Here is an 18,877-nt window from a genome sequence, read left to right as displayed (position 1 = left end):
ATCTATAGCGGCTCTTAAACCTTTGGCCTATTAACATTTTGGCTCAAAATTGGCACCGTTACTTATTTTTGCATACAAAATCGAGTCGTATGGTATCCCTGATGTCGTCTTTTTATTGTCACTTTTTAGAAAGCTATGTAAAAAACCTTATTTAAAACGCTATGTCTTGAAAACGAATTGGTTCGATTTTTTACAATTTAAAATTAAACCTTTTTTGAAATTTTCGGTACATTTCAGTGACATAATTTCGAAATATTTTAACACAAGAGTGACTTTTTAAAAGGGCTTAACAAACTCATTTTGATCATTTTGAAATGTTCGGATTAATTTAGAAATTTCAAAAATCTGGTTTTCAAAATGACTAGAAAATTTTACAATAGTAACAGATTTCAATAAAGATAATCAATCCAACGGCAGTTTTGTTTTGACAGTTTTTTTTTTCAAATGCCGCTAGCCTTAAAGAAAAAGTTCCCTAAAGCAATAAAAATAACTTAGAAAGTAGGTGTTTTAGGGATTCATCTCTATTTGTCTTCTTCTTTTAAAAATTTAGCTCTGGTTTAATAAAATATAAAATGACTTACTTTACTTTTTTACATAGTTTTTAAAGGCCTTTTTGATGTAAATAAAAAAACATTCAAAATCTTGCAACCCTGTCATGAAAAATCGTACAGTCATCCCACATATTCGGAACGGTTTCCAGATCGGCCAATGTTCAAAAAATCATAGCAAATCGATAATTGAACTTAATGATTTGCTTTTACCTTCATTTGAAAGCTTTTCTTGCGATCTTTCGAATGCTGTATCGAACATCTGCAAATTTTGACTTTTATATGAAGTTTTTGAAGAATTACTTTGACCCTTGAAATCCACAAATTCGGAACACTTTTTTCTTACGAATGTAAACAAACTTTGGATCTCTCCAGGAGTACATATTTATTACCAAATAATGACTTCACACACTGAAACCAATGAAACTCAAGCTCAGTGATGTTTTATACATGGTTTGATAACTTTTTTTTTGTGAAAATATCAGTTAAATTCAGGTGTTCCACAATTGTGGGAGGCACAATAACATCCCACAATTACAGGGTTGTTACGGACGGCGCGGATCGCGCGGATGGCGCGTATGGCGCGTATCGCGCGGATCTGGCGCGGATTTGCTGGCTAATTTTGCTCAGGCGCGGATTTCGCGCGGATAGCAATTTTGATAAACAAATTAATTGAGAACGATAGAATTTCTTTCAAATTACAAAGGAAAATATTATTAACAATTAAATAAATTCAATCTTTTTCGTTGAGTGCGAAAACATCAATTTCTAAAAAATTTTCTTCTAAAAATTTTCTTCTAAAAATTATTGTTTTTTTTTTTCTTAATGCGAAACTTTGAAATAATCTTCAAGGAGTGATTTTTTAATGTATTGAGATTTGTTATATAAATTTAACATAACATTACAAATCATTATTTTTAAAACATCTGCTTAACAATTCAAAAAAATACCAATTTTATTAAAATCAAAATAACAAAATTCGAAAAATCACATAATTTAATTTTTTTTTTTTTCTGTGTCGGTTAATGGAAGACCCCTAAAAAGCTAGTTCAACCAAATATTACACTTAGAATGAATGGCCCTTAGCTTCTTCACCTCCTTTCCCCTTATAACTGCCAGCGCCCTGTCTGGATCTATCCACCATGTGCCAAAAGGTTTGAAAAAACTGTTGTCGCGATCTTCAATTCTGTCTCTCCTCTTTCTGTCCTAGGTTAGCTTAATATTTCTCGCCGCAAATTGCCAATATAAGCAAATAATTATAATTGACTTCCGGTGATCAAAACAATATTGTAAAGCAATTTACATATTCAAAAAATAATAAAAAATAGCATTCATAATTTGAAATTGTCAAAACTTACTGACTCAATAAACGTAAAAAAGTACGAATTATTAAATTGAAAAATTAAGAAAATATTACAATTGATTTTTTGTTAATTTTTGATTTTTTTAAGAATGTTCTTAAGTTATCAAATTATTAAATTATTAAATTTTGAAATTATTAAATTATTAAATTATTAAATTATTAAATTATTAAATTATTAAATTATTAAATTATTAAATTATTAAATTATTAAATTATTAAATTATTAAATTATCAAATTATTAAATTATTAAATTATTAAATTATTTAAATTATTAAATTATTAAATTATTAAATTATTAAATTATTAAATTATTAAATTTTTAAATTTTTAAATTTTTAAATTATTAAATTATTAAATTAATAAATTATTAAATTATTAAATTATTAAATTATTAAATTATTAAATTATTAAATTATTAAATTATTAAATTATTAAATTATTAAATTATTAAATTATTAAATTTTTAAATTATTCAATTATTAAATTTTTAAATTATTAAATTATTAAATTATTAAATTATTAAATTATTAAATTATTAAATTATTAAATTATTAAATTATTAAATTATTAAATTATCAAATTATTAAATTATTAAATTATTAAATTATTAAATTATTAAATTATTAAATTCTTAAATTATTAAATTATTAAATTATTAAATTATTAAATTATTAAATTATTAAATTATTAAATTATTAAATTATTAAATTATTAAATTATTAAATTATTAAATTATTTAATTATTAAATTATTAAATTATTAAATTATTAAATTATTAAATTATTAAATTATTAAATTATTAAATTATTAAATTATTAAATTATTAAATTATTAAATTATTAAATTATTAAATTATTAAATTATTAAATTATTAAATTATTAAATTAAAAAATTATTAAATTATTAAATGATTTAATTATTAAATTTTTAAATTATTATTTTTTTCCCATTTTCTTAGTTGGGATCATTCTCGGAGTCATATTTTAGTTTAGAGAAATTTAGTTAAGAAAATAATAGATATTTCGTGTTTCAATTTCCCGAGTAATTTATCAAGTAGAATTATCAAGTACTAAATCCCTTGATTTTATAATTTGGTGATTTATTTTATAGTTTTTAGTTTTTATATTTTCGAATTTAAATTTTTTTCCTGAATTTCTTTTTAAAGCAACTATATTTAAAGTGTTGCAAAAAATGCTAATATTGTTTCAGAAATGGCAAAAATGGTTCCATTTGGTACAGGTGGAATATGATTCCACAACTGATCAACGGTACTGATCCAAATGCCTTCTGTATTATTATTTTTTCGTTTAAAATTTCATTCATTTTTTACTCTCTTCTATGTTTGTCGCGATTTTTTTTATAGGGCGCGGATTTCGCGCGGATTGGGTTTTGGGGTCGGTGCGGATCTGGCGCGGATTTTTTCTCGACTTTTCCGTAACAACCCTGCAATTATGAAACAGGCCATTTGGAGCCAGTGTTTTGCTGCTCTGGACAAAATAGTCTTGGAATGCAGTTTTTTGTTCAAAAAGTACTACTTTTACTAGTGAAATAGCAAGATAATGTCCAAATGAAGGTTCTAAAAATAGTGAGGTCGATAGAAAAGCTACTTTTGGCATGCTATTGACAAATTATCATAAAAGTGTTCCGAATTTGTGGGTGTTCCGAATATGTGGGATGACTGTAGCATCAACTCTGAGATCATGGCCAAATATTATTGCTGAGTCATTTAAAAAATAAAGCTCCATTTATCGATATCTCGTGACGGAGGGGCGTTACTCAGAATTCCGAAAAAAACTTATTTCTCATTGAAAAATTATTGAAAAACGTTACTTAATTCACTTTTACGTTGTTGGTTCCTTCTTCCTTTCTGAAGATGCACAGAAAAAAAAATCATGGTAATATTACATCTGAGAAAGGGTAAATCTTTTATGTCAGAAAAAATGTGTAATTTCACCACTATTCTGGTTTAATGTTACTTTTTCAGTCTAAATTGAGGTAAAATTACATCATAAAAGAGGTAATATTCAACCATCTAAAATTACACCTTCCAAATTTACACAATTTTTTGCTGTGTGCAGACATTCTATATTTTTTCATAATTGGAAAATTAAAGGAAAAGTAGTCATTAGGAAATTGTTATCTTCAAGTTAAACGTTATTTCAATGCAAGGCTTAGCTTTGCTTATAAAAAATCCGTGGATGGTCGACTAAATGGAATGCAATATTGATTATCAATTAATGGGTATCGAATAGTCTTCTAAAAGATTCACTTCCATCAGGGGGAAATCTCGGCCCTTCGCTTCTTCGCTAAAACCCCGTTTTTATAAACTTGCTAATTCAACCTTAACGATAATGACTGTATGATAGTAGCAGCAGCAGTAAGAAGATAAAATAAAAGCTTATAGAGAGGGAACTTTTTCAACGGCCTTTTCTCGAGAGAGTGCCTCTGTTTTGTGTTTGTGTTGGAAAAGGACAAAAAGACAGAAGCAAAAATAACCATTTATTTATATTTACTAAACTGTTGATCCCTGCGAGAGTGAAAATGCGTACTTTATGGCACTCTCGGCGTCGGATTGGACGTGCCCGGTGGCCCAACCTCCGTTAGCTGATGCCACCGGTGACCTCCCGTTTGGATAATGACCGCGCGCGCGGCCGTTTGTTGCCACTTTCGGGCAGGCAGATGCCACAGGAGAAATATGTGACCCTTTGCCGTAAACTTGCTACTTTAGTTGCGCTCTGGCTAGAGGAAGAGCTCGGCGGCTTGGAATGTGTAAATATCACTCAACGTGTAATATGTTTTGATAAATATGGAACGCGCGCGGGCAACTTTCTCCCCGTGGGTTTAAGCCGGTTTTTTTTTCGTTTGTTTTGGCAACCTTGGGAAGTTTTTTAACGGTGGACTTGTTGAAAGTTGTCTCTGACGGCACAGTGTTATTTAATTGTGTTTCTTATGAATAAATAGATTTATCTAACAAGTTGTTGTTATTAAATTGGATGCAAGCTTGTTGAGCATATTGTTTGTTTTGTTTTTATTATTTGAATAATCCGAATTATCAGTACTTCAGTTCCGTGAAAATAGAGTGTAACAGCTGTTTCAATTGAAAATCTCTAATAAATTGCAACACAGTAACGTGAAGGTCGATCTCCTGAATGTAGACCACCTTCAGCTACTCAAATGAATCAGTTTCAAGTGCGGTTGTCAAGCGTGGGAACTACACACACCTTTACTATGCTTTTTTTTTTCTTTTACCCACCCACTATCACTTCCCAAGCGATATTCCGGAGCTAAACTTTAGCTGTTGCATGTCTCCGGTGCATTTATCACACCTATACACATACACACCACCAAACACATAAGTATTCACGTACAACAACATACGCAGCCAAAACAGCTCGGCGTGATTTAATTACCCTCACACTTTCGTAGCTTGCACGAAACAACTGAAGAACGAAAAAAACGCAAAATAAACAAGCGCACTGTTGTACGTGTGTTTTCCAGTGTTTGTGGTTTATTTCTTTCTTTTTTTGTTCGTTGGATTCCCACTCTTCATAAACAATACTGGCAGCCTTGACAGTGAGAGACTGACGCGTTCGGTAGTGCCGTTTTGAGGCTTCTCCAGTATGCCGACAGGCCAGGTCAAATACTTGCTTGAAGTGACGATTGCGTGTTTTTTCGATGATGACGGTTGTATGGTGACTTAGCAGACATTTCTCAATTTTTTTTATTGTTTTTTTTTCTATTAGTCGAGTGATAATTTAAAACATTTTTAATTTGTATTTTTAATGCAAAAATGTTGCTCAACTTTGAGTGTAGCAAAAAATCGCCATTCTATAAGTTGTTCCCTGCACATTTTGATTTATTTGGATACGATTTTCTATTGATTATCATTATTAACCGATATCTAATGAAAAACAAAAAAAATAGTTTTAAGTTTAGGGAAATCACTATTTTTTAAATTGTTTTTGAACCATATTTTCAATACTCAAAATCAAACTAAAGCCAAATAATATTTTTTCAGCTCTTTTATAAAACAAACGTACCATCAGAGGGGGTGATGTCAAAACAATCAAATAAAAAAAATTATAAGTTTTTCAAAAATGCGAAACATTTCACTTGAAATATTTCATACGCGTCCGAAGTACCGGGAAGGCAAAGCAGAAATTTTTGGTTTTGATTTCCTTAAATTCTAGCATTTTTTTGTTATATAAAATATCGATTGTTTTAATGTTAACAACTCATTTGAGACCTAAAGAATGCCATTCACTAACATTTCAGTTCAAATTTGTGCGATTCATTAGAAGAACCGAGTGTCCGGAATTCGAAGCAAAAGTGTCCGGATTTCGAATCAGTCTTTATCAGTGTCCGGGATTCGAAGCAAAAAAAGTCTTTTTTTTCAAATGCTAATGAGAAATTGTTAGAAAAGGCATATTTTGCATGAATTCTCTTAAAAGTGACTGTGTATACTACATCCTGATGATATTTCAACATTTCCAACTTATTAGGGGAAATATACCCTTTCTAATCAAACACCTATCTTCGTCATATGGAGAGTTAGATGCTCGATTAAAGCTCCAAAAATACTTTTCAAGCTATAAACTTACCAGCAACAGCACCGCCTCGAGTAAGCACGCAAATTTATGCCACTTACTGGCCAAGAAGATCAAATTTGATGCACTTTTGAGCATAATTTCTATTTGAGAAATGGTCTCTCATCATTTTGGTTGCACACACATCCACACACAAGATCAGAGGTTAACTGCTTAACGAAAGTCGCCATCAATATCTTTTCACTTGCGCTAACGATTTAAAAGCGCTTAAGATATAAAATGGCTTCCAACTACCGGCAACATGTTCTTTTGCCCATTAGTTAGTCACTCACTTGAAAAATAATCCCGAAACATGTAAATAATTAGCAAGCACCATCAAAAAAACAAACGCGCCAAGTCGTTTGACGTTTCAATTTTGAATACATATTCCAATCGAAGGCTGAAGAAACCCGAGCGAGGAGCGAAGGCAAATAAAGAACAAAGGGTGGCCACCAACACCACCAACATGCTGGTGCAGCGTCTGTTAGAGTGAGCAAGTGCTGCCAGGAAACTTTCGCTATGAATGCTACTTTTCGTGAGTGTTCGCTTAAAATTTCATCAATTTTGGCAGCACTAAGCAAACCGAAAAGAGCGCTGGAAGAAACAAAGAACTAAGCTGAAAATAGAAAAATGGGCGTGGCTCAATGCACTCGACTGATTAGAATGCATTTTTTATTTTATTTTTTTAAATGCTTGTAAAAGGAATAGCATAACTTTTAATAAAAGTGAAAATAAACAGAAATGTTCACAAAAAGTTGCTCTACTCGTTGGTGTACTTGGTTTTAGTGAATTTTAAGGAACAATCCAGATTATCCAGCACCATTCAAACACGACCGCTTATTAGGCTTAAAATGGGCATATTTCCCCTACATGATATTTTGCCAGCTTAAACAAAAATGATATGCTACTAAGTGTCCGGATTTCGAGTTATGACGTTATCTAACTTATTACAATATTCACACAAATTTGTATAAGTAACCTTAACCTTATGGCGAAAAAACTTTGCTTTAGTTGGAACAAGATCATTGAGCACTTTCAGGCAGAATTTTGTTAGACATTTACGCATTGGCTATCAATGCCACTTTTGAAATGATTTTTTTAATCTGCTAATCCAGAACATGTTTTAAAAATATTAATGTTGAAAAAAAGTCTTACCAGTTGAATAATATTTAAAAATCAATTGAAATCCTATCAATGTCACCCCGGTTCACGGTAACTTATGGATGGGCTAAACTTTATAAAATTTTTAAAATAATAAAAAAATTAATTAAAATCCTTGGTTTTATAAAATGTTACAATACTTTGTATTTTTGTTTATATTTTTTTTACTGACAATACTATTTCAATAGAGGGAGGGGTTCCCGTGGTCAGAATAAAGGAGCGTTCTTTTATTACGTAACGCAAAAAATCGGATTTTTAGACCCCCCCCCCCCCTCCACCACTACTGCGTTACGTAATAAAAGAACGCTCCCTAAGCTCAATTTTGAAATTCAGCCTAGTGAATCTTTGATTTCAGGGGGAAGCGCCGGAGGGTACTCGAATTTGGATCACTCTAGTGAATACAGAAAAAAAAACAAAAAAAAAAAATTTATTTTTGCTAACTTATTTAAAACTTATCAAAAATTCATATGTTGTTGTTGTTGTTGATTTTATTGGGGAAACTTTAACCCTATGGGTCATTCGCTCCCGTTGGTAAAAATTAAATAAAATTTGTAATTCTAGGCCTAAAAAACACGAATGTGTTTGTGGTGATGCTCGATCCGTTGTGCTCGATGTTCGTATTGATCTCCGTAGAAGTTGCCGACTGAGGTAATCGCCGCATGTTCTCGTAGAAGCACCAAAAATTCATATATTAATCAAAAAAATAAAAGAAGTAAACAAAACACAAAAAGTTTTTCGTTAAGCAGCTATAAGACAATGACAAACAAACAAAAAAATTGGCACTTTTTCGTGTTTGACAGTTTGCCAACTCGCAAACTTCTTTGCGGCAAACACGCAAACAAAGCAAAATGTATGCAGGATGACATTTCTGCAAACAAATTCAGGCAAACAAACAATGCAGGCAAACTGCCAAACTGTCAAAAAGGGCGAGTTTGTTTGTTTGTTTATCATAAAATAATACCTGCTTAAGAAAGTTGACACTGAATAACACAAGAAATAAAAACAAAACACAATTTGCTGTAGGCGGTTTTAAACAAAGAGTCTCAAACAATACAAAAAAACAAGAACAAAAAAATTCTTCCAAATAAAATAAATAAAGCATAACCTATCTAAAATAAGAAAAGCAAAAAAAACCCACAAACGTGAAAGATTCCTCCCCGGCTGATAACCGAAAGTTTGACTTCCGTCAACCTCCGAGTGGCAGCGACGACAATCTCGCCGAAATTTTTCCACATTTATTTTTCTCTCTTCCGTTCCGGCTCATCACGGCCACGGGCTAGGTTAAACTGTCAATTATTTTGTTTCATGTGTCCCTCTGCTGCTTATTTTCCCTCCCCGATACGATGGGAATTCTTGAGATGATATTTTTTTTTTTGGCTATTTGGCTCTTTTATTTTTTGTTTCGCTTGATTTATGGCAGTATTTCACGAAAAGGAAAGTTTGTTTTGGTTTTTCCTTCGCCGGTCGTTGCTATCGTGCTAGGAAGATTAAAAATTCGGCTGCAGAAAACATTAAATTGAATGAATTATTGATGAAGCCCAGCAATGCAAGTGAAAATTGTGCAAAAGAAAAATTGAACGCAATTAGCGACAGCTAATTGAGACGTCTGAGTAATAGGAACAATTTTGTTGAAATCTTATTTATTGGAAGCAAAAAAACTTGTTTCAAATCCAAGTCCACTTCGTGACACTTTTCCATGTATACAATTTTCTTTATATGTAATCCCATTTGAGCAGAATAAAATAGTAATAAATTCACCTAAAACCACATCACTTCTTTAAATCCACAATTAAAAACCCCACCAAAGTTCACGCAGCAAAACACTTTCCCTTTTAACTGAACGCAACTGCAAACACAAATCGAGTTGCACTTTCGCACAAATGCACCTACTGAAATATCAACCAACGCAACGTAACGCAACGCAACGCAACAAACCTATCCCAAGCGGCTGAATCGCCCGAAACCGGTCCATGTCAAGTAACCTATATTTCATCGCACTGCCATCAGACGGCATGAAAATACTCCGCCAGGTCCATAACCATAACTTTGCACGACTAGTTCGCGATTGCTCGTGGTGCGCACTTGCTGAGGACTTTCGCTTTCTTTCCTCGAGTCTTGTTCTACTGCGGGAACACCAGATTGCTTGAGGGGAGGGTGGAGAGAAAGTGCATTTTCTTCCCCTTGCAATGAGATGCAAAGAGGTGCAATCGTTCCACAGGTTTAACGGAGGAAAACAGGTTTAGGATTCAGACGAGACAGCAGACAGGTAGATTCAAGGTTTGTTGGGTTATAATCTTCATTAGTTCTATAGATTTTCGATTCCATTTTCTAATACTGTTTTTACATTCTTTAACGGTAGTTTTTCCAAACACTTTAAATTTCAAAACAACGTCATTTTGCATTATTAGTTTGCCAATTAATAGAAGTCGTCATACAAATTTACCTAATCTAATCTAACACAAAAGCAGCCAGTCCGATGAAAGCATGCTGGAAAGTCTTGTGATTAGATTACGCCCCAAGCACTTTTCTTGTCAATATTAATAATTGCAGTATATCCGAGAACACCCGAAAATGTATTGCAAAAATTAAAGCGGCCAGCCCTACTGCGTTGTGTTTACCGCAGAGAGGATTCTGAGAACGGATCACATTTCACAGAATCTACAGGGGAGGAAGGATGCGTGGACATACCGTACCAAACGCTCCAATTTATGATAGCATTTGTTGTGTAGAATGTGTCAAGTGTGATGATATACGATAATACAATAAATAAAACGTATAAATAATACAATATAAAATAAAAATATGTAATTGGAAAGTCCTCACCGAGTTCCTAGATGATGATCCTTCAATGATACTGAGCACTATGTTGCACCACCGAAAAGTTAGCTTAACAGTGACCCACTAGACCTAGATTTAAAAACTAACAACTAATTTAAATGTAAAAATATTTGTAATCTTGTGAACTATCCTAACCTAACCATCATTGAAATAGTCATCGCGAGCAATAGTACTAATTTCTCTCGCGATTCCACAACGGTCACTGCAGTAGAATCGTGTAGATGACGAAAAACGAAAACTGCTGAGCCTGTAGTGGTCAGCAGCAGATAGGTTCAGATCAAAGCAGCAAAACCCCTCAGAATCAGATCCCAATAAACCACAGTCAGAGTAGTATCTCGGTCGCGTCTTTTATCCCCGACGAATAAAGTTCTTTTTCTTGATTGTGCACCCGATTGACGATTCTTGGCTAATATCCATCCGAAAGTGCGCGAGTGATCTGTCCTGTACGGTACAGGTGTTCTGGGCTGTGAATCTGCTGTGTTGCTGGCATTGGCTCACTTGATTCCGCAAGTGGCCAAGCCGTGAAGAATTGTGCTGGCCTGCTAAGAGCAGAAGTAGCTGGGAAAGGTGTTCTGGCGAGTGTTGAAAGTGTTGGCGAGTGTTGGGAGTTTTGGCGAGTGTTTTGGGTTTGTGCGTTCAGTTGGGCTTGATTGCGCAAGCACCTGAAGCTGATCGGAGTTCGGCAAAGTTTCTGCTGCCGTCTGTGCGTGTGTGCTCGGGGAACCTACCTCGACGTGCGTGGCTACCTGTGGAGCGTCTGAACCGGTCACGTAAGTGCGTGCGAGCTGCGTTTTTTGGGCCACTCTACGAGTGGGTGTTAATTCCTCCCATCGAACCATCCGGGACCGAGCCCGGCCCCATCATCTGGTCCTTCGAACCGGATGGGAGGTCGCCCCGACCAGGAGGTGCGGTGAGTACGCCATTTTTTGAGGATTGCTGCACAAAGGTGCATTGTTGGCTCCAACTAAGCCATTTTGTTGGAGAGCGTTGTTCTTGCTAAGAACAATTAAGCGCGCGCGAAAATTGGCCTAATTGTACTCGCGTTTGCGGTGTGCCCCAAGCGAGATTTTTGGAAATTTGGAATTCCGGCAGAAATTGGCCAACCTGGGAGCAAACTTTTGGAAGTTTTGCGTGCATGCTAAAGTGGTTGTGGGTGGCAAGTCAATCGCGTTAGGGTGGTACGATCGCGTCGGTAGTACCTGCCCCGGTCGAACCTGCGTCGCGTAACTCAGTACGAGCGCGACGGGAAAATCCGTATCCGATACTCCGTGCTGTTTCCGTTTTCCGCGTTTTGTCTTTGGTGGTAGCGAAGTCCAGTGGTGAGTGAGAGTGTGCATTATGGCTGCGGCGAAGCAACGGTTGTCCGATTGCTTGGTCAGGCGGCAAGGTATCGAGACCATGCGCAACCAGGTGGAAAAGTTCATCGCGAAGTTCAACGCTGAGACGGACACGTGCCAGATTCCTGTCCGTTTGGAGAGTTTGGATCGAGCGTACCGCGAGTTCCTCGAAGTCCAAGCCGAGCTCGAACGTACCGATAAATCCGAGTATTTGGAAACTCATTTGACGGAACGAGCTGACTTCGAGACGAGATACTGTGAAGCCAAGGGATTTTTGCTGTCGAAGCGGACCGAAGAGCAGAACCTGACCGCAATGAACAGCACCATGAACACCAGCCAGCCTACCCATCCAGTATCCTTCCACCTACGCCTACCCAAGATCGACCTGCCGAAATTTGATGGAGATTTCTCTCGTTGGTTATCCTTCCGTGATGCGTTCACGTCGATGGTGCATTCCAATCCAGACATCCCAACAGTGGCGAAGCTGCAGTACTTGTTGAACTCACTCGTGGATAAGGCAGCACTGCAGTTCGAGAACGTGGAGATTGAGGCAGACAAGTATGCGCCAACGTGGGACGAACTGCTGAAGCGCTACGACAACAAGCGGTTCCTGAAGCGTAAACTGTTCCATGCCCTGTACGATCTGCCTTCGCTGAAGCGCGAATCCGCTAGTGACCTGCGTACGCTCGTGGACGATTTTCACCGGCATGTGAAGGCGTTGGAAAAGCTGAAAGAGCCAGTCGCACACTGGGACACACCTCTTGTCAGCATCCTGTGCTACAAGCTGGACTCCAGATCGCTGCGTGCTTGGGAGGAGCACACTAGCAAAGACGAAGTTGTGACGTACGCAATGCTGACCGACTTCCTGTACCAACGGTTGAGAATGCTTGAGTCCGTCCGTGAGACCTCAGAGCAGCAGCAGCCGTCCAAGGTGGCCGGTACCAATCCCCATCCGTTCCAGAAGAAGCCGTTCAAGGTCGTATCCAACGCTGTCGCATCTAGGACGTACAGCAACAATCCACAGTGTCTGGCCTGCTCGGAATCCCATCGTTTGTTTGAATGCCCAGTGTTTGCCAGGAAGTCCATCCAACAACGCCAAGATTTGGTGTACCAGAAGCGTCTTTGCTGGAACTGCTTCCGATCCGGACACCAATCTCGGAATTGCTTGTCGAGATTTACGTGCCAGGTCTGCCACGAGAAGCACCACACCCTGTTGCACCGAGATGCACCCCCGAAGATGTCGTCAACCCAAGCCGCGCCGAAGAAGCCATCCCAGCAACCGATCCAATCCACGTCGACGTCGGTGGATCCCGCACCTAGCACGTCGAACCCAGAATCCCAAGTTAGCTTGTCGGTCCAGTCGCACCGAAGCACAGTACTCCTGGAGACGGTTGCACTTGAAGTTCTTGGCCAGAACGGAAAGAAGTATCCTGCTAGAGCCCTGCTCGATTCGGCGTCCATGTGCAACTTCATCACGAAGAAGCTTGCGAACACCCTGAACCTCCGTCGAAAGAAGGTCGACATCGATGTAGCAGGTATCGGAGAATCCACGAAGCAGATCAAGTGCCAGCTGACTGCAACCATCCAATCCAAGTACACTCCGTACGCTGCTAAGCTCGAGTTCCTTATCCTGAAGAGACCGACGATCAACCTGCCAACCATCCCAGTCGACGTATCCCAGTGGAAGTTACCTGAAGTTTCGTTGGCAGATCCCAAGTTCAACGTTCCGTCCGATATTGACATGGTTATCGGCGGAGAATCCTACCACGAGCTGCACACTGGCAGCAAGCAGACCCTCGACGAGGGCCTCCCGTTGATGATCGAGACAGTGTTTGGGTGGACCGTATCCGGAAAAGTGTGTATCCCATCCCCAAGTATCCCACGTGTTTGCCACCTCACCACTGTTGATCGAAGCCTGGAACAAGCGCTCCAGAAGTTCTGGGAACTGGAAGCTGTCGAACCCTGTTCAGTGCTAACCACAGAAGAAACCCACTGTGAAGAAATCTATTCCGCTACCACCACGCGCGATTCGTCGGGTCGTTATATCGTTCGCTTGCCACTCACCCGCGATCCGCTCGTCACCCTCGGCGCATCCAGAACAATCGCCGAACGTCGTTTCCTGAGCCTGGAGAAGAGACTAGAGCGTGATCCCACCACTCGTGAAGCGTACTGTAAGTTCATGGACGAGTACGAACGCCTCAACCACATGCACAAAGTCGACGATCCCGTGGACGACAGCATTCCGCACTGCTATCTTCCACACCACCCGGTATTCAAGGCCTCGAGTACCACAACCAAAGTCCGTGTAGTTTTCGACGCGTCGTGCAAGACGGCGTCGGGATTCTCCGTGAACGACCTGCAACTGGTGGGACCAGTCGTTCAGGAAGATTTGCTGTCGATCGTCATGCGTTTCCGGACCTACCCAATCGCGCTAGTAGCAGACTGTGAGAAAATGTACCGCCAAGTTTTGCTACATCCGGAAGACCGTCCGTACCAACGCATCCTCTGGCGTCCCACTCCAACCCAACCGCTTGCGACGTACGAGCTGAACACCGTAACGTACGGTTTCGCATCCTCGCCATTCTTGGCAACCCGCACCCTCCTCGAGATAGCCAAAGACGAAGCCAAGAACTACCCAGAAGCAGTCGAAGCAGTGAAGCAGGATTTCTATGTGGATGATTTCCTGTCTGGCGCTGATGACCTCCCATCCGCAACCCGAATCCGGAAGCAAGTATCCGCCATGCTGTTAGCAGCCGGTTTCCCGCTGAAGAAGTGGGCATCCAACGTTCCAGAGGCGCTAGCTGATGTTCCGGAAGAAGATCTTGCCATCGTTCCGCTCCGTGACCTGAAGGACGACCAATCCGTGTCTGTGCTCGGACTTGTTTGGGATCCAGTTTCCGACACACTCCGTTTCAAGGTGGAACTTCCGCTACCCGCAGCTGTACTCACGAAGCGGATCGTGATGTCGTACATCGCCAAGATTTTCGATCCAGCTGGCTTCAGTGGTCCAGTTATCGTAGTATCCAAGCTGTACATGCAGGGTCTGTGGACTTTGCGCACCAAGGAGAAGCACCGCTACGAATGGGACCGCCCGCTCCCCTCGCAGCTGCAAGCTGAATGGAAAGCGTACCACAGTACGCTTGAAGAGTTGTCGAAAGTCCGGATTCCAAGATGTGTGTACCTGCCAACCGCCATGTCCGTCGAGCTGCACTTCTACTCTGATGCGTCGGAGAAAGCCTACGGAGCCAACTGTTACGTGCGCTGTGAGACGGTCAAAGGTATCCAAGTGAGACTGTTGGCGTCGAGATCTAAGGTCGCTCCGCTGTCCAAGCTCCAATCCATCGCCGATCTTGAGTTGTGTGGAGCTGAACTGTCCGTGAAGCTGTACAAGAAGGTGGTGAAAGCCATCAAGAAGCCGGTAGAAGTGTTCTTCCATACAGACTCGATGATCGTACTGCAGTGGTTGCAGTCCCCACCAGCCCGTTGGAAGACATTTGTGGCGAACCGAGTAGCACGGATCCAAGCCGAAACCGACGTGAGACGCTGGCGACATGTTCCCGGAATCTGTAACCCAGCCGACGTCCTCTCCCGTGGTCTGAGCCCCATCGAGCTTGTCAACTGTTTGCTGTGGTGGTTTGGTCCGGAGCACCTGTCCAAGTCCCGTGAACACTGGCCACGCTCTGTGATTCCCGATGTCGATCCTGGTACTCTACCTGGAGCAAGAAGCAAGGCCGCCGTGATGCTGATCACCGCTGCCGATCCGAAGTTCTCCGATGAGCTGTTCAGCCGTTTCTCCGAGTATTTCCACCTACGTCGCGCTGTTGCTTACTGGAGAAGATACTTCCGTATCCTGAAAGCTGTATCCAAGAAGGAGAAGCCAGAGCGTCCCGAAATTCTCACTGCCGCCGAGCTGCGTGACGCTGAGATCGCTCTGTGCCGTGTAGCCCAGCGAGACATGTTTGCAGAAGATGCTGCCGACCTGGTCTCCAAGGAACGAGTATCACCGTCGTCGCCGCTGAAGTGGCTCAACCCGATCCTGCACGGTGACGGACTCATTCGAGTCGGCGGAAGACTCAGCAATGCTGCAGTTCCCGATGAAGTAAAGCACCCGATCGTGCTGTTGGCGAAGCATCCGCTTTCCATCCTGTTGGCGAAATCGTACCACGTTGATTTGTTGCACGCTGGCCCCCAGCTGATGCTCGCTACGATTCGCCAGAAGTTCTGGATCATCGGTGGCCGGAATCTGGTCCGCCAAACCTACCATCTCTGCAAAGAATGTTTCCAGAACAAGCCAACCCTAGTGAAGCAGAGCATCGCCGATTTGCCAACCTCACGTGTCACCCCAACCAGACCGTTTGCTGTGAGCGGTGTAGATTATTGTGGACCTTTCTACATCAAGTCGCCCATCCGAAACCGAGCTCCAACCAAAGCGTATGTCGCTATTTTCGTGTGTTTCGCTACACGTGCTGTGCACATTGAGCTAGTGTCGGACCTATCCACCCAAGCTTTTCTTTCCGCACTTCGTCGTTTTGTCGCACGCCGTGGAAGACCGAAGGAGATCCACAGCGACAACGGAACAGCGTTCAAGGGCGCATCCAACGAGCTCCGCAAGGTCTACAGCATGCTGAAAACCGATCAAGAAAGCCGGAAGTCGATTCTCGATTACAGCGCTGCAAACGAGATAACTTGGCATTTCATCCCACCGCGTGCTCCACACTTTGGCGGACTGTGGGAAGCAGCCGTCAAGTCAGCGAAGCACCACCTGTTACGTGAGATCGGCAACACCAACGTGAGTTACGAGGACATGAGCACTCTACTAACCCAGATCGAGATGTGCTTGAACTCCCGACCCCTCGTGCCAATCCCAAGCGATCCCTCGGACCTAGAGGTCCTGACACCAGGCCACTTCCTGGTCGGCACGAACCTGCAAGCTGTTGAAGAACTTAACCTGGCCGATGTTCCGGACAATCGTTTGTCGCACTGGGAGCTGACACAGAAGCGTTTCCAGAGAATCTGGTCGAGATGGTATCCTGAGTATCTGCAACAGCTCCAGTCGCGCGCAGTCAAGGGCTGCAAGAATCCCGTCACGATCGTACCAGGACGAGTTGTGCTGATCAAAGACGACAACCTGCCACCGACGCAGTGGCCGCTAGGCCGAATCACCCACGTCCATCCCGGCAAAGACGGCGTTGTACGCGTCGTAACCCTTAAAACAGCATCGTCAGAAGCCGTCGTCAGGCCGGTCGCCAAGATCGCACTCCTGCCAGTTCCGGCCGAGTCGGAGCAGCAGCTTAATCCAGCTTGCAGTAATTGAACCCGGTAGAGCACGCCAAAATTTGCTCGATGTCTTCGTGGGAATCTCGCAGGTAATTGCGGTTCCAATCCCCTATTTTGTGTCGTTCGATCTACCGGGTCTTTTCCACTCCCAGATGCCTAAGCCGAAGAAGAAGAAGTACGTCGTTTGACATCGTTTTGCTGTTTGTCGACATCCGCCGTGTAAGCCGTTCATCCGACCCTGGTAGAGCACGCCGAAATTTGCTCGATGCCTTCGTGGGAATCTCGCAGGTAATTGCGGTTCCAATCCCCTTATTTGTCGTGTTCGATCTACCGGGTCTTTTTCTCTCCAGATGTCGAAGAAGATGGTGCCCAGCGAGTCAACAATCCAGTTCGTCGCAGTTTTTGACCCTGGTAGAGCACGCCGAAATTGCTCGATGCCTTCGTGGGAATCTCGCAGGTAATTGCGGTTCCAATCCTTTACTTTTTCGCGTCCGATCTACCGGGTCTTTTTCTCTGCCAGATGTTGACGAAATTGGATTTCTGGCACCACTTCTTCACCACCCCCAAACTGCATTCGTGACTCCGCCTCACCACCCACTTCGAGCCGAGAAGTCACATGGCCTGTCAGCGGACATGCCAGATGCAGCCGAAGAGTCACGTGCTGGCTCACCCGAAGTTTCCCGATCGCCAGCCGAGCCGAGTCGAGTCCGATCAAGGTCGGCGAAGGAGCGATGGAGAAGCATGGTTGTATGATTGTGAAGAGAGTGTTTTTGATTTTTGATTGAAGAGAGGAGTGATTGATTTTTTTGTGTTAGTTTTAGAATTAGTCTTGTATATATTGTAAATAGTGTGTTGAAATAGCCGAGCCATTTCAAGGTGGCCGGAATGTTTAAATTGTTACTAACTGTTTACTAACCTAGATTTAAAAACTAACAACTAATTTAAATGTAAAAATATTTGTAATCTTGTGAACTATCCTAACCTAACCATCATTGAAATAGTCATCGCGAGCAATAGTACTAATTTCTCTCGCGATTCCACAACGGTCACTGCAGTAGAATCGTGTAGATGACGAAAAACGAAAACTGCTGAGCCTGTAGTGGTCAGCAGCAGATAGGTTCAGATCAAAGCAGCAAAACCCCTCAGAATCAGATCCCAATAAACCACAGTCAGAGTAGTATCTCGGTCGCGTCTTTTATCCCCGACGAATAAAGTTCTTTTTCTTGATTGTGCACCCGATTGACGATTCTTGGCTAATATCCATCCGAAAGTGCGCGAGTGATCTGTCCTGTACGGTACAGGTGTTCTGGGCTGTGAATCTGCTGTGTTGCTGGCATTGGCTCACTTGATTCCGCAAGTGGCCAAGCCGTGAAGAATTGTGCTGGCCTGCTAAGAGCAGAAGTAGCTGGGAAAGGTGTTCTGGCGAGTGTTGAAAGTGTTGGCGAGTGTTGGGAGTTTTGGCGAGTGTTTTGGGTTTGTGCGTTCAGTTGGGCTTGATTGCGCAAGCACCTGAAGCTGATCGGAGTTCGGCAAAGTTTCTGCTGCCGTCTGTGCGTGTGTGCTCGGGGAACCTACCTCGACGTGCGTGGCTACCTGTGGAGCGTCTGAACCGGTCACGTAAGTGCGTGCGAGCTGCGTTTTTTGGGCCACTCTACGAGTGGGTGTTAATTCCTCCCATCGAACCATCCGGGACCGAGCCCGGCCCCATCACCCACTAAGCTTTGTTATTTCTCATAGCGACCCCCTGTACAGAAACAAGATCGCGT

The 18,877-nt window shown here is 41.3% G+C and overlaps 2 protein-coding genes across 5 annotated transcripts in view; both read left to right on the top strand.

The window, feature by feature from the left end:
* LOC120423173 (amphiphysin) overlaps nucleotides 1-18,877 on the top strand; it is a 134,600-nt gene that overhangs the window by 84,438 nt on the left and 31,285 nt on the right. The gene's annotated exons all lie outside the window — the stretch shown is intronic.
* LOC128093655 (uncharacterized) lies at nucleotides 10,574-18,727 on the top strand. The gene is made up of 2 exons (XM_052711232.1): nucleotides 10,574-17,568; nucleotides 17,632-18,727. Exon 1 carries the CDS (start codon nucleotides 11,836-11,838, stop codon nucleotides 17,146-17,148), a length of 5,313 nt encoding a protein of 1,770 aa, XP_052567192.1. The 5' UTR covers nucleotides 10,574-11,835; the 3' UTR covers nucleotides 17,149-17,568; nucleotides 17,632-18,727.

This window comes from Culex pipiens, chromosome 3, assembly GCF_016801865.2.
Source record: "Culex pipiens pallens isolate TS chromosome 3, TS_CPP_V2, whole genome shotgun sequence".
Taxonomy (NCBI): domain Eukaryota; kingdom Metazoa; phylum Arthropoda; class Insecta; order Diptera; family Culicidae; genus Culex; species Culex pipiens.
Note: the sequence above shows the minus strand (reverse complement) of the source record. Positions and strands in the feature narration are given on the sequence as shown.

Coding starts and splice junctions, on each gene's coding strand:
- LOC128093655 (XM_052711232.1), top strand. CDS start 11,836: ATGGCTGCGGCGAAGCAACGGTTGTCCGATTGCTTGGTCAGGCGGCAA.